This window comes from Fukomys damarensis, unplaced genomic scaffold (assembly GCF_012274545.1).
Source record: "Fukomys damarensis isolate Sample0158 unplaced genomic scaffold, DMR_v1.0_HiC HiC_scaffold_19, whole genome shotgun sequence".
Taxonomy (NCBI): Eukaryota; Metazoa; Chordata; class Mammalia; order Rodentia; family Bathyergidae; genus Fukomys; species Fukomys damarensis.
In genome coordinates this window covers 8,484,884-8,500,273 of record NW_022900931.1, presented here as the reverse complement: position 1 = coordinate 8,500,273, position 15,390 = coordinate 8,484,884, and the positions used below count along the sequence as shown (strand labels likewise).

At 47.6% G+C, this 15,390-nt stretch overlaps 1 protein-coding gene across 1 annotated transcript in view; it reads left to right on the top strand.

The window, feature by feature from the left end:
* The window catches only part of Apobec3h (apolipoprotein B mRNA editing enzyme catalytic subunit 3H), a 15,639-nt gene extending 389 nt beyond the window's left edge, over window positions 1-15,250 (top strand). Inside the window, exons 2-5 of the mRNA XM_010612773.3 lie at window positions 13,436-13,589; window positions 14,256-14,523; window positions 14,746-14,864; window positions 15,035-15,250. Of these exons, the coding sequence (XP_010611075.1) occupies window positions 13,443-13,589; window positions 14,256-14,523; window positions 14,746-14,864; window positions 15,035-15,124 (624 nt within the window). The 5' untranslated portion in view covers window positions 13,436-13,442 and the 3' untranslated portion in view covers window positions 15,125-15,250. The remainder of the gene's footprint in view (window positions 1-13,435; window positions 13,590-14,255; window positions 14,524-14,745; window positions 14,865-15,034) is intronic.
* The last annotated feature ends 140 nt before the right edge of the window (window positions 15,251-15,390 follow it).

Genomic DNA, 15,390 nt, shown 5'->3' with positions numbered 1-15,390 from the left:
AACTGGCCGCCCCGCCGCCCTCCACCCAGCCCTGGCTTCCTCCCTCCCTGCCCCGTCCGAAAGTCGTCGGGCTGGGCCGTCCCTCCCTGGGCGCGTTCCTGGGCTCCGTTCACAATCAGGATTTAACAGGCAGCTTGACTGAGCCCTTGGCGTTTGGGTCAAACACTTGACAGAATTCTCGGTGACCTGTGCTGGCCTAGCGCTGCGCTGGGGAGGGCGGCGGGGACGCGCTCTCTGAGGCAGTGAGTGATACCAGAGATGAAATATGAAAATATTATATCTCCCAACCTGTTAGATGTCTGTTATGCTGGGCTCATGTTCTCTGAAAATCAAAGAATGAATTCTAGGAACAATGGAGGCAGAATAGGAAAATATTTATTGAGAGGATAGCTCCTGAGAGGCAGGAAGGGACCTGAACGGGTACCCAGAGACGCCATTTTCAGGAAAGTTCTATAGAGCAACACCCACTTGGGTACAACGTGGGTTATAGCTATGATCAACCAATAGGGTTACAAGTACAGTTGCTTAAGTAATGGTGATCCGATTGGGAAACAAGTCACTGTAACAATTGCCTATGGAAAGAACAAAGATTTCTTCTAGGAAATAATGGGTCCACAGGTTTCTGGTCATCCACGGGGTGGCTGATGTCTGTCAAGGCTTCTTTAGGTCCAGTGTTTATCCTTTTAGGAAGCTTGCAGGCCTTGTCATCTTGTCTTTATCTTGAGGACTGGTCTCCAACAGATGTGTCTCTGGCCACGGTTGTGATGTGTTTTACTTTTGGTCTCACTCTCACAAGGGCCTAACCCCATCTGACTGCTTGTCATATTTCTATCTAACTTAGCTGTCTACAAGAGCAGGACAGTGGCTCTCCAGGACATCTCCACCGTCATCAGGACAGTGACCGCCAAAGGACCCCACAGAGCAGAGCTTTGGCGGTCACACTTCACCTCAAGAGACTGCCACTAAAATGGCATCTGAGGGGGAAAATTAGAATACTTATGCAAAATGCTCATACTTTCAAATTAAGGAAGACTTCTATCGTAAACACTCGTCCTTCAGGCCACGAGGCTGGCCAGCTAGATGTGGCCTGGCCTGCTGTCAAGACCCAACTCTGTCAGCAGCCTGCTGTGTGACTGGGTAGGTGACTCCCTCTGTGTGTGGTCGCTGCTCCCTGTCCAGACAGGAAGTGCTCACCAGAGTGGCTGCTGTGTGTGAACTGAGGGCCTACCCTGATTTTTCAACAGATGTAGCCCACAGAGGTGGAGAGTCAGGAGTGAACAGGACTGGAGGTTAGAAGGTATTCCTTCAGTCTGACAGGGCTTTGTGTCTTGGACATTTTCTCCTGGCTTGGGATGAAAGGGCAGGAACACAGGGCGGCGCGGTGTCCCACTGGAAGCAGCAGAGCGGGGCCTCGGGTGGAAGGGCCCGTCTGGCCCATGCCCTCCTCTGCCCTCCTGTCTTCCAGCCTGGAAAGGCTGCAGGATTCTCAGGGCCTGGAGGGCTGCGGGGAGGCGCCATCCATGGGACTCTGGGGTCCTGTGTGTAGTGGACTGTGGCTTGGAGTCACCGCAGGGCCCCTCTGGAGTTTCTGTTTTTTCTCCTGAGTTCAGGGACCCGATACAACAGCTATCTGAATGAACATTCAAGTTCCACTTCGAAAACCTACCCAATCGTAATGGTTGGAATAAGACCTTCCTGTGCTATACAATAGAAAGCAAGCAGAAAAATAGACTTCTTCGCAAGGGTGTCTTTCAAAATCAGGTAACCTCCAGCCTCCCCTCTAGCACAGGTGAGAGCTAGGCCGGGCGAGAATGCAGAACAAAGGATCAGTAAAAGCCACACGGTGCAGTCCTGGGCCCTGCTGGTCCAGCCTGGCTGCCCTGCACCCTGTCGATGACACCCTGTGACTTCTCCCAGCGGGCCTCGTTCACAGGTGTTATTGCACTCTAGCAGCGCTTGTGCCTGGCCTGTGTCACTTGGCCACACACCTAGCGGTCCCCGAGGTCAGGGCATCTCCATGGTCAGGCACCGCGAGCCCGCAGGGCCTTATCTGTCCTGCGCCCACTGGGCTGGTTGGTTCTGGCCTCCAGTGAGTGGCGTCCGTCCCCGCTCTCGTGTTGCTCCCGGTGTCCTCTGGCCTCCGAATCTCGGGCTGGATGGGCCTTTCTATGCCCACCTCTCCCTCCGGCCTGCTGTGCAGCTGCCCCAGCACTCACCACCTGCCTTCACTCCCTGCTTGCTCCGAACCATCCTCTGGCTTCATAGAATTTGCATCTCCCAGATGAGAATCTCACACTTCTCCAGCTGCACAGCAAGCTCACTGTCCTATGGCCAAAAGAAAATGCTCTATGCATGTTCCTGACGACTCACTCAGCCCCAGACTCCACCACACCTGAATCTTGTTCTCAAACCAAAGATAAACGTGCATCCCTCAGCATGAAGACTGGAAGCTTTGAGAAATGTCCCTCAGGCCAGACCGCAGTTCTCCTGTATCCTCCTGCTGGGCAATTAGAGCCTTTGCCTGGAGATCCTTCCCGTTGCTTTAGTTTTAGTTTTCGTGGTCCCTAAAGCAAGGACCAGGCTGGCTAGTGACACTTTGAGAAATGCCCCTTGGTTGTGCTAAGGCTTCCGTCCCTGGCTTTAATGGCCGCCTCTCTCTGTGTCCTCGAGTGGTCTTTCCCCAGCACACGTGTGACCCCGGCATCTCTGTGTCCCGCTCCCCTCCTCTCACAAGGCCGCCAGGCAGATTGCATCGTGCCCCAACCTAGGGCCTCTTGTTACCACATGGCCCGGTCAGAGGGCCTGACTCCAAATCCAGTGTACGTCCCAGCTCGGGGTTAGGACCTCGGCATCTGGACTCGGGCCCATGGCAGCCAGAGCGGACCTTGTGCTCCTGGGTGTGGGTGGGGACTGGTAGGGTCGCTGTTCCTCCTGTGAGTCGGTCTCTCGGGGTTCCTGACCTGACACCCGCTTCCACCCAGGTCTTGCTGCACTCTGGAGCCCTCCCCGTTGTTCACCATCCCCACCACCACCTCTGACCTGTTCCCCAACCCTAGCCAGAGAGGACGCTCTGGATTTGGACAGTTAGGGACAGGTGAAGGGGACTGAGCTAAAGAGACAAGACGGAATATCATCTAAATAGGAGCCACGGTGACTGGGTAAGAAGAGGCAGGAGAGCTCAGAGCTTTTGTTCGGGGCCCAATAAAGAGCACAGAGCTGAGCAGGAGCTCACCGGGCAGGGAAAGGGCAGCTTGGGGACTCCAGGTGACGCGGGAAGTGAGCACTGGGGACCTGGCGCACAGAAGCAAAGCAGAGCCCCGCCATCCCACTGTAATTGGATAAAGTCTGAGGAAGTCCCCCAAAAGGAGATGGAGACCCCGGCTCACCCCACCCATGGGGTAGGTTCACTGGCTTCCATCACAGGAGAAGAATTTTCAGGACACAACTGTGAAAGGCATAAAGAGAGTTAGTAGGCCGGATTTTCACCATACACACTCAGAATAGAGTGCTAGCCCTTGACAGAGAGATACATTATGTTCCAGAGTTGGGGTTATTGTGTGGTCTTGGGGGCATCCTTGGAATGGCTGACACCCATGGGGTAGGTTCACTGGCTTCCATCACAGGAGAAGAATTTTCAGGACACAACTGTGAAAGGCATAAAGAGAGTTAGTAGGCCGGATTTTCACCATACACACTCAGAATAGAGTGCTAGCCCTTGACAGAGAGATACATTATGTTCCAGAGTTGGGGTTATTGTGTGGTCTTGGGGGCATCCTTGGAATGGCTGAGCTAGGTGTATTCCTACTGCCTGTCAGATTACTCATGTGAGTAGGTTAGAATGTAAACCATTTACACATATTCGAAGTCGAGCTCTGCTGCCTGGTAAAACCACTGCTTCCTTGAGGGTGGAGGTTTGTTGGGGGGCTATTTACAGGTGAAAAGCATGGGTCATAATTTATAGGCTTATTGTAGCTTTCAGATACTTGGAAATTTTGTTGTTGTTGTTGTTTTTTTTCCTGAGTGAATTTCTGTGAAAAGAAACAAGCTTAAATAACTTTTTGTGTTCCTAAGCTTCATTGTTTCTTGAAAGTACAATTTAACAACTGTAATTTTCTTGGCTTCTTTCTACCTATCTTTTGGGGGGACACAGGGGATCCAATGCCCTTGTGCTTGCAGGGCAGGTGGCAGAACCACTGAGCTAAATCCCCGAACCGCTATCTATCTTTAATTCTTCGTTCTACCTTATTCTTCTCTGCCCAAGACTCACAAGACTTTTGATTTTTTATTAGTACTTTTTGTTTGTTTGTTTTTTGTTTTTTGTGGTACCAGGGGTCAAACTCAGGCTCTTGTGCTTGTGAGGCAGGCGGTGGACCCACTGAGCCAGATCCCTGGTCTGGTTTTTCCTTCTTAAAGGATGCTACCCAAAGGACCATCTTTTCGTGGTTGCTTTAGGCTGAGAGAGGGCATTGAATGCCTTCATAAAGATGAAAATTATCCTTCTGACTGATCTAAAGGAGACATAGAAAGATTGGGTGTTGTTTTTTTTAAAGAACCATCCTTTCTGGATGGTCAGGTTTGTTTTGGAAAATCAGGACATCAGCAAGTCCATGAAGCTTACTGTAGAGTCTGACAGTGCACGGACTTGTGAACGTAAGTCTGGTGATACTTAAGTTATAATCGAGAGTTGTTAGGAACATACATTTACTATTTTGGTAATACATAGTACAGGTGAGCATTAGCTTTCATGTGGATCTGGAGAAGTCTGGAAGATACAATCTATAAGCATGTTAAGCAGGCTGATTAAATAATGGTAAATTTTGGCCCCTAAAATGGTAGAAGCCAGATAAAATTAGCCAATATTTGTCAGAAGAGCTTTGTCTTGAATACTAACCTCTATTTGTTTTGAAGTGCTTACTCAAGTATATCAGGTGGGCTTTAAGAGCATTCAGACTGTTCTCTGTTCTGTTAATAGAAAATGTAATTGTTTTAATCATATTATTTTTACATTTTTGCAATGCGTAGTAAGTCCATTCATTGTGGAGGAACTGGTACATACGCATATCACATCTTGGTGTTTTGTTTTTTTTTGGTTTTTTTGAGACAGGGTCTCACTATGTAGTTGAGACTGAAATGGAACTCACTATGTAGCTCAGGCTGGTCTCGAACTCACAGCGATCCTCCTGCCTCAGCCTCCCGAGTGCTGGGATTACAGGCATGCACCACCACGCCCGGCTCTTGGTGCATTTTTATTTTCCCTTCCCTCATCCCTCCAATGTTCCCTATTCCCAGATACCCTTCCCATCCTTTTGGAGAAACAAGTGTTTTGTTCATTATTCCTTTGTCTTGCCCTTTAGTCTCAATTTCATTGACTTCTGCTTTCATATGTCTAATTTCTTTCCGTTAGTTTCATATTTAGATTGTTCTTGTCTTTCTAGGATCCTGAAATGCCTCATTAGGTTATTTATTAAGGCTTACTCTTTTTATGCATTTACTTCTATAACCTTCGCTGTAGGACTGCTTTCGTAGTATCTCATTGGTTCTGCTGTATTGTGCTTCAACTGTTGTCCTTTGATTCTAGGGACTTTTTTTTATTTCTTCCCTGATTTCTTGATTATTCATTAATGTATTATTTAATCTCTATGTGTTTGCATAGTTTCTGTGGCTTCTTTTGCTGTTGACTTCTAACTTCCTTTCACTATTATCTAACAGCACGTAGGGGCTTGCCTCAGTTCTATGTTATTTAAGTATTCTTTATGTCTGAAGGTGCAGTATATTTTGGAAAAAGTTGCATGTGATGTTGAGAAAAATGTATGTTGTGTTGTTGGCTGAAATTTTCTGTAGATTCTGTTAAGTCCATCTGTTCAATGACGTGGTTTAACTCTGCTATTTCTTTGTCTGGCTGACCTAATTGTGAGAGTAGACTATTAAAGTCTGCCACCGTGACTGTATTGGTGTCTGTCTGTCTTTTAAATCCAGTGGTTTTTGTCTTATGAAATCGGGTGTGGCAACATTCAGTGCATAGATATTTACAGTTGTTATCTTTTCCTGCTGATTTGTTCCCTTTACCAGAATGTTGTGGCTATCTTTGTCTCTTCGGATCAGACTTGGCTTGAAATCTGCTATGGCTGAAAGATAGCGCCTCCTGCTTTTCAGGTGCCTGTTGAATGGAGTATCATTTTCTCCCCTTGCACTTGCAGTCTGGGTTCCTCTGGATGACATGCATCTCCTGTAGGCAATATATGGTTGAATTTTGGTTTTTGATCCAACCTGCTAGGCTGTCTTTTGGTTAGGGAGTTGAGACCACTGACATTGAAATTTATTATTGTTAGGTATTTATCGCACCCTGTCATTGCATTATTTTTCCAGTGTGGATTCCCTTTTTTTAAATTACTCGCCCAATTAGACATATACTTTCCTTTGGGTTCTTTGCTGCCGGTGGCCTCCCTGTCCCTATCTAAGATTTCCTTACATATATTCTGCAGTGCTGGTTTAGTGGTCATGTCATTCTTCAGGATTTCTTTGTCAATTTTGCAAGATATAAAAGTCTGGGCTGATAGTTTTTCTTTCCTTTTTTTTTTTTTTTTTGTATCAGGGATCAAACTCAGGACCTTGCGCTTCTGAGGCAGGGCGTGGTGCCACTGAGCTAAAACCCCAGCTCTACAATTGTTTTCTCTTAGGGCTTGAAAACTTCACTCTAAGATCTCCTGCCTTTAAGGTTTGTGCTGAGAAATCCACTCTTATTCTAATTATTAGCTTTTATAGAGTAGTTGCTGTTTTCTTTAATAGCTTTTTGTATTCTCTCCTTTTGTTGAATTTCTGAATTTTTTTTTTAACTTTCTAGAATTTTGATTATGATGTGCCTGGGAAAGTTCTTCTCTGGTTGTGGCTGTTTGGGATTCAATATGCCTCTTGTACTTGAATTTTGAATGCTTTCCCTAAATTTGGAGATTTTTTGCTATAATTTCAATGAAAAAAAATGTATACCTTTTAAATTATTTTCTAATTTTTCATAATTCTGAGGGGATTTTAGTCATCTAGCAACCACTGGGTTCAGCTTGCATGGTGTCTTGTCATTTTTAGGGTATTGCATTTATGATCTATTACACCCATCTTGTCTTCTATTCCTGACACTAACCTTACATCAGTCAAGTCTACTACCCATGCTTTCCAGTGAAATTTTCATATCATCTCTCTCTGCTTACTTTCTTTTCATACTTTCTCATTCTTTTCCAAAGTATCTCCCTTATTGTTTGTTTCTTCAAGATCATCAAACATTGTATTGGTAACATCTTTAATTCGTTTGATCACATTCTTTTAGCTCATTAAACATCTTGTGCATTTACTTGTTTCTTCTTTTATCTCCTCAAACATTTTGAGCATTTTGGTTTTTTGGTTCTTTGCCTATAGTTTTGTCTACTTCAGTGTCCAAGAGGTCAGCTTTTGGGAAGTTAGGGTTTGGGGGAAGAGCACTGTTTTCTGTGTTTTCTTACATTTTGTGTTGTGGCTTGGAGATAGATCAGTTAGGGTAGAGTAACTTTGTCCCTTCTATGGAGATCTCTTTAGTCAGGTTCTGTTTCCCTCTGCTGTGTCCTTGGGTTTGGTTATTTTTTGGAGGGCCAGGGATTTAGCTCAGTGATGCCACCACCTGCCTTGCAAGGTCCTGAGTTCAATCCCCATACCAAAAAAAGAAAAAGAAAAAGAAAAGAAAAGAAATCAGCAATAATAAGAGAGGCAAAGAATAACCCATTACTAACATACTATAAGAACCAATAATAGCTACAACTATAGCATCCTTAACAATAGGAAAGAAATATGTAATAATAATTTAGACACAAATACAAACCAGTATTGACATAACGTAAATACAAAAGCAACAACTTTATCACCATTAACAATAGAAAAGATTACAGCAATAATAGCATAGAGTCAACTAAATAGCTAAAAAATTAATAAGGGTTCTTAGTAATAATAATCATCATTGTGGAGGTAATGGGGGAAGGGAAAAAAATGAAAGAAGCAAAATTTGAAAAAAAGAAAAAGAAAAGCTGGGCATGGTGGTACGTGTCTATAATCCTGGCATTCAGAAGGCTAAGACAGGAGGATCACTGAGTGCAAGGCCAGGCTGGGCTACATATTTAGTTCAAAGTCAGTCTAAACTGCACAGCTGGACCTTGCCTCACACCAAACAGCAACAGCAACAAAAAGCATAAAAGAAAGTTAATAGAAGGAAGTAACAGAAAAAGGCATAGAAAACAAAGAAAAGCAAGTAGCAATAGATTTTTAAAAAGAAGAAGAAGAAACAAAACAAAGAAAAACAGAAACAAGTCCAAAATTTTCTGCACATATTTGGGGAGTGGTTCCACTACAGGACCTATATATTATTGGAATCAACACAATATAGGCGGGGGACAGTGAGTCACAACTAGGACCTATTTTGTTTCCATACCCACTTTGCTGAGCAACTGTTAAGTCCTACCCAGCTGTCTTTGCTGGACACAGTCAGCTGTCAGTGTGTTGTCTGCCTTATGGATGCCCTCACTCCAGCAGTTCCGAGTGTTTGTGCCACTTCTTGTACCCCAAGTCACTGCCATCTCCCAACTAACTTTTGGCCTGTGAGCTCATGAAATTTCTCCCTCTGTCCATACACCCTAGGATGTGGCAACTATCCAGGCCAAAGCAAATCTCTGGTAATGTTGTCGGATAGGAAAAGCAAACAGACTACTGAGATCTGTCCTGGAAGGAGGCAGCAAGTAGGGCTAAACAGTCTGCTGGACTTAATGTCAGCACTTTCAGACCCAGCCCGCTCAGAAAACCACGACCCGCCTGACTTCTCACCGCAGAGAGAGGAACCGCCATATCCTTCACCACTGCTTAAACTTCTCAAGGGATCTGAGACCAGCCCATCCCTTCTCTGTGACTGTCGCTTGTGTCTGTCTCCCCCCTGTGGCAGAGTGACCCCAGAGACCCTAGAGTAAAGTTGTTCTGTGACTTCTGAGTAGCTCAGTCTTAATAAACCTCTTTCCAAGATGGCTTCTGACTCCCAAGTATGGCGGACATCAAGCTGCAGTGATTTTTCTTCTTCAGCTGTACCCTGTCACGTGGAAGGAGGCACTTTCAGAGTAAAACCCCTTGCTGTGTTTGCAGCTTACAATCCGGTGGTTTTTCTTGGGATAGTGCTGTTGGTACATTGTTTCTGTCTGGGCCCTTCAACCCTCTCTGGGTTTGCCCTTTGTTTTTGGAGACAAAATCTCCCCAAGGGCCTAGTTTAGTGTTCCAGACTGCTTCGTTATTTTTTCTGCATTTTCTTCATTTTCTCTGTAGTTTCTATTTTTCTTGTCTGCCTTTTCTGGATTCCCAGAGTTCTCCTTTTTTTCTTGACTAAGTTGTTATTTTCCAGATATTTCAGTTTCAGGCCCAGAAAGGCTGTGTTTTGCTATCCGTCTCTGTCATTTAAAATCTGAGCAAGAAATCTAATTCTTTTACTTTAATTACAATATGGCCAAGGAATAAACTAGATAAAGATAACTCTGTTTTGATGCAAACATTGGCCATTACCTCTCTTACTATAAGAATCAGAATTCAGGATCTGGCCTCTGATTTGTAGGTTTGAACACTGTTTAGTGACTGGCTTTTGAGGAATATATAAGATCTGAAGTAGACAAGAGGAAGTTAGTGTATACTGCAAACATAATAATGTTTAGTGACTAGACTACTCATATTGGCATTTTATCTTTTTAGCCAGGCCTATACAAGAAGCCAAATTTTTACCATAGAGATATTTGAGTGGACATGGAAATAACAACAGCAATATACTAAGGGCTGAAGGACACGTTTCTGGAGAAGCTAGTGGTACTGGGCATGTGGCTCTCTCACAGCAGCAGGCTACGATGTCATAGGTGTGGTTGGAGACTGGAGTAACAGTTGATGCAAGGTTTGGCGCCTCTTTTTAGATCCAATTTAGCTGTTTTTATAGGACTATTAATTATTCTACTGTTTGGTTATGGTTATACTTTTCTGCTGGATGTTTAATACCAAGTCAAAATAAGAACTATGTTAGTCAAAATCTATTTGTCGGGGCCAGTCAAGGTCCCTGGAGGGTTTCTTACGGGGCTGTGTCGGGAGCCTTCAGCACCTCTAGATTTCCCCTCTACCAGCTGTGCCAGGATGGGTCGCTCTGTGACTTCACTTAGAAGCACAGGGACATTCTCCTGTTCGGTAACACTCTTTCTGCAGAATGTACACTGATTGACTCCCGTCCTCTGGGGTCCAACAATCCCCCAGCTTGGGAGGCTGAGTGACTCCCCAGCATTGTAGGGTCATTGTAGAGGGGTCCCCCTGGCTGACAGTGGAGGGCAAAGGCCAAACTCTTGGCCGTCCCCTTCCCCTTCCCATCCCCTTGAACGATGGCCTTCAGTCTCGCTTGCTGAACACCCAGACTAGTGACCCTAGTCTTGAAGTGGGAGCGGTGGGCCTTACTCTTGATTATTGTGACCCTTTTTGGAGATTGGGCCCTTTGAAATATAAAATGAGACAGCTGGACCTTTTTATTTAATCACAGTTAGTATTAATATTGGAAGTTTGTGTCACATACTGCTCAAGTTGTTTATTGGAAGTCATCCTTTTACAGAATGTTAGTAGACAACAGTTATAAAGTTTTCCAAGGAAAGTGAAAAAATTAATTTATTTAGTGTACTAGTCTTGAACCAAGAAACATGGTTGATAAATCTGGCATTATTTAGTGGTGCCCAGTGCTGGCTGCCACTCCTAATTTCTCAGGAGTCAACTTTCACAACACTCTGTTTTCAAATCTCAAGGTCCTTGGCTGACCTGTGCCCAGGCAGGCAGATGGCCTCTAGAACTCACACTTGAGGTCCAGGTCCTTGAACCCCTGGCCTGGGAGGCCTGCGAGGGCAGCAAATCTCCTCCCCTGTGCCACCTCCCCCAGCTTTTCCTGAGAGCAAGGAGGGATCCAGAAGCAGCCAGTGGGGGCTCTGCCTTTTACTTGTTTTGTGAGTATTTCTGTTCAGAATTGTGAATGGAAGGGTCAGGAATGTAGCTCAGCAGCGCTGCCCTTGCCTGGCAAGTGCAAGGTCCTGAGTTAGATCCCCATTACCAGGGGGGAAAAGAAAGAACAAAATTGTGAATGGAGGGCCTGTGGGTCATGAAATAACTTATCAATACCTGTCCCACTACCTGGGGAAAAGCAGGGACCTCTGTAAGAGTTCCTCCATCCTAAGAAGTTACAGATATAACCATGGACATGGGGAGCAAAGGTCAGGCCACATGTTGTTTGCACCCTAGAAAGCCTTTGATGTGTGTCATCTTTACCATACGATTTGGCATCCAGGTTTTAGGGTAATATAATGGTCATGCCTGTTGTTCAGAGGAATTTTAATGGCTTTTTGTTGTAGGCTTCAGGAGCAGCTCATTTGATAAAGAGTACATGATTCATGTAGGGCCCAACAGAGGCTGAAATGACCTCACCCTGGCTGTACCCAGAAATATCTCAGCTTTTCTGTGCTTGGAACCACCTTTGAGATGTCAGAGCCTCGGTCCCTTCTGATCTATTGGGGACTGGGATAGAGGATGGGCATCTGCCCCTGTGCCCTGCCCTCCAGCCCTCTGCATTGTGCCCAGAGTCCTGCTGGAAACCGGAACAGTGCTGAGTGCCTCCACTTGGGCCTTACTTCCCTGCCGCTGGCATCAGTGACTCCCTTTTTAACCCCTGTGTCCTGCACCGTCTCCTGTGTTGGAGACAGGCCTTACTGTGCCAACCCAGGGACACAGAAAGAGAGAAGTTAGGTCTCAGCCCCACCCCTTCCAGGCTGAGGCAGGAAGAGGGTGGGGCCTGCAGGCAGATGGCCTTGGGTGGTCGGTCTTGCTCACAGATCTGGCCTCCCAAAGCAAGGGCCTTGTGGGCAGGAAGTGAAGACCCAGTACTGGAGACAGCAGCCCTGGGACAAGTCAGCCAGGGAGGCTCAGCTGGGCCCACAGAGTAGGTACTCAGACCTACAGGAGAGAAGGTAGGTGGAGGGAGGCGACACTCCCTCCCTGGGTGACAACGAGGCAGGAAGAGGAGGTGGCAGCTGCTTACATTGCTGTAGGACTGTCTTAGTCGAGGGGCTTTCCCATGGCTGCGGGCGGCCTCAGACAGAAATAAAACCAAAGAGCCCACAGTCAAGGAGGTGCTGAGCCAGGCCAAGTGGAAGGCAGCTGGGGCTGGGTACTCTGCCGCTCTCTGCTCCCAGCCCCCTTGAGCCACACCCCATGTCCTCTGTCTCTTGGTCCCTGGACAGACCACAGTACGGCCACAGGGGCTTTTCAGAGCCTTCCCAAGCTCAGCTGCCGATTTGAGGCTGAGGGATGGCTGAAACCACGTAAAGGCCTCTCTGTAAATTTCATCATAAAGATGCATAAATCTGTAATCTGTGCTCTGTAGATGAAAAGGTCCATACAAAATAGGAAGATCCATTTCTTCTCATGAAAAAAAGAGGCTACCCATGTGAAACAAAAATTAAATTGATCTTAAAATAATTATTGTAAGTGTTTTCTAGCATACCTTCCATTGTAGCTCTTCAAGGTTCGCACAGTTAGGGACCCCATGGCCGCACAGTGGTAGGATGGAAGGAAGGCCAGAGCGACGAAATGGGCTTGGGACACAGTAAAAGGTTCCCCTTTGTAGCCTGTGTGTTCCCACAGACCCTTTAGGAGCCCCTGACAAAATCACAGAGGCAGAATGTTTACCTAAAATGAGAAGTTATTTCCAAGGAGAAACCTGAATCAGCCCTCCAGGCTCACCCACTCTTAGTCAAATGAAAAATCCTCATTTTAGGGCCAGGGATTTAGCTGAGTTATTCTGCCGCCTGCCTCACAAGCACAAGGGCCTGAGTTCAATCCCCGGTATCAAAAACAAAACAAAACAAAAATCTCATTTTAGAGGGCACACGAGCTGGGTCATACATAATCAGCACAGCCCCCAGTGCCCCTGGCTTTGCTGTAGATACCATGTTTCTGCCAAAATAAGGCATAGTGGGAAAATAAATGGGAGGTCAAAAACACCAGCCCCAGTCAGCCTATGTTTTCCTCACCAGCCTTACAGAGTAGCCACCGAGCCAGAGAAAAGGGATGGGACTCGGGACACAGGCGTGTGGGTGACACTGAGTGAAGGGACACAGTCATGGAGGGGAGGGGTGCACACACAGTTCTCGGGGAGGACCCCTCACAAGGGTGACATGGGCAGTGTCCCCTGAGCTGCAGGGGTGCACAGGAGGCGGCACAGGTGGGCGCGTACTCCGCTCCTCCCCCTCCCCAGGGCCTCTCTCACCTCCCCGGGACTGCAGACCTCCCCGCGGGTAGGTCCCCAACATGAGCAGAGCGCACGCCTCGGAGTGGCTCGGGAGGACGCTCTGCATCTCAGCTCTCTCCTTTTGCACAGAGGGGAGATGACTCTGAAAGAAGAAACATTCCGCATCCAGTTTAACAACGCATACAAGGTCCCGAAGCCCTACCACCGCAGAGTGACCTACCTGTGCTACCAGGTGCAAAAGGCCAACGGCAACCTGCTGACCAAAGGCTGCCTTCGGACCAAGGTACAGACAGGCTCTAGGCAAGAGGCAGGTGGGGCTCAGCGGCCCACTGGTGTGCAGGGACCTCCACTGCCACTTGAATGCCTCCTGGCTTCTGACCTCTATCGAGTTCCAGCCTGCAGCTCTAGGACCCAGCAGGGGCTGTGCTCTCCTGCCTAGCACTCTTTCTGCCCCTCCTGGAGAAGTTCATACCTGCCAGCCTCCCCCATCCCTCCCTGACTCACTCCATATCGCTTCGAACTGGTGGCGATCCTCCCGCCTCAGCCTCCTACATGCTGGGATCTGTGCCCAGCTGGTTCAGACACCTTTGGGCAGCCCTTGGGCAAGTGTCCCACACCATGCTCACAGAGCACTGCGACCTGGAAGTGTGGTCTGGCTGACCCCATCCTGTCTGTTCACACCACAATCCTCGTCCAAAGCCTTGGGACACCCTGGGCTCCATAGAAAGTTCAAGACCAGCCTGAAGTACATAGTGAAACCCTGTCTCAAAAAACAAAAGCCTTGGGAGCTTTGGGGATTGCAGAGTTGATGGATGAAGGAAGGAGCTTCTTCCTGTGCTGGGCAAGGGTCCCACACTAGAGTGTCCACAGGACACGGCCCCTCAGCCCCAGCCACAACACCCATGGCCGCTACCTGCTAACCCTTCTTCTCTGCCTGGGACCCCTCCAGAAAGGTTACCATGCAGAAAGTCGCTTTATTAAAAGGATCTGTTCCTTGGGCCTGGACCAAGCCCAGAGCTACCAAGTCACCTGTTTCCTCACATGGAGCCCCTGCCCACGCTGCGCCCAGGAACTGGTTTTGTTTAAAAGTAGTCACCCGCACCTGTACCTGAGGATCTTCACCGCCCGCCTGTACTTTCACTGGAGGAAGAGCTACCAGGAGGGGCTGCAGCGGCTGTGCAGGGCCCAGGTCCCAGTTGCTGTCATGGGCTACCCAGGTAAGAAGGAGCAACTGGTGAGGACAAGCCACGGGGTGGGGCTGGGGGTGACAGGTGGACAGAGAGCTGGGCGGGAAAGAAGTACGGTGGCCCAGCTGAGGCCCAAGATCTGACATTCCCTGGAAGACTTTCAGGGTACAAACAATGCTCAGGGAGAGGAAAAGGGAGGGAGAGGACCCTGCCCCAGGTGCAGCTCTTCCTGGCTTCCCTCTTCCCTCTCAGAGTTCGCTCACTGCTGGTACAACTTTGTGGACCACCAGCCAGGGCCCTTTGAGCCGCCCTGGTACAAGATGGAATACTACAGCAAATGCATAAAGAAGCGCTTCCAGCGGATCCTGACGGTGAGTCTCTGTCGCACCTCAGGCCTGCTCCCTAGCCCCCTCCGGCTCCCCTGCTCCGCTCCCTCCTCCTTTTGATTTCCCACACCCTCTGCCTCTCCCCCAGTTCCTCCCTGCAGTTTTTCCCCCATGGGCACATCCTAATCCCACCCTATCTCCCTCTCTCTCTCCAGTCCTGGGGTGTACATGACTTAACAGATGACTTCAGAAATTTGCAGCTCGGACCCACTTCACCCCCAGTGTTGTCAAGGGTCCCCAGATGACGGCCTGGGACATCACACACACCTGGGCCCCATTCCCAAAAGCCTGGGCCTTCCATGTCCAGAAAGCTTTTCTTACCTCCTTCATTTATTTTATGTTCATTTTTTTTATAAGTGGGTTTGTAATTTTCTAATTAAAAAAAAAATAAAGACAACTTTAAAGCCCACAAAACCTGGGTTACTTTCTAAGGGAGGAGTCGGGTCTTATAAAAATGAGAATAAAAGACTTCTACAGAGCCTAGGTAGACATTTGTGGGAGAATTCTCTCC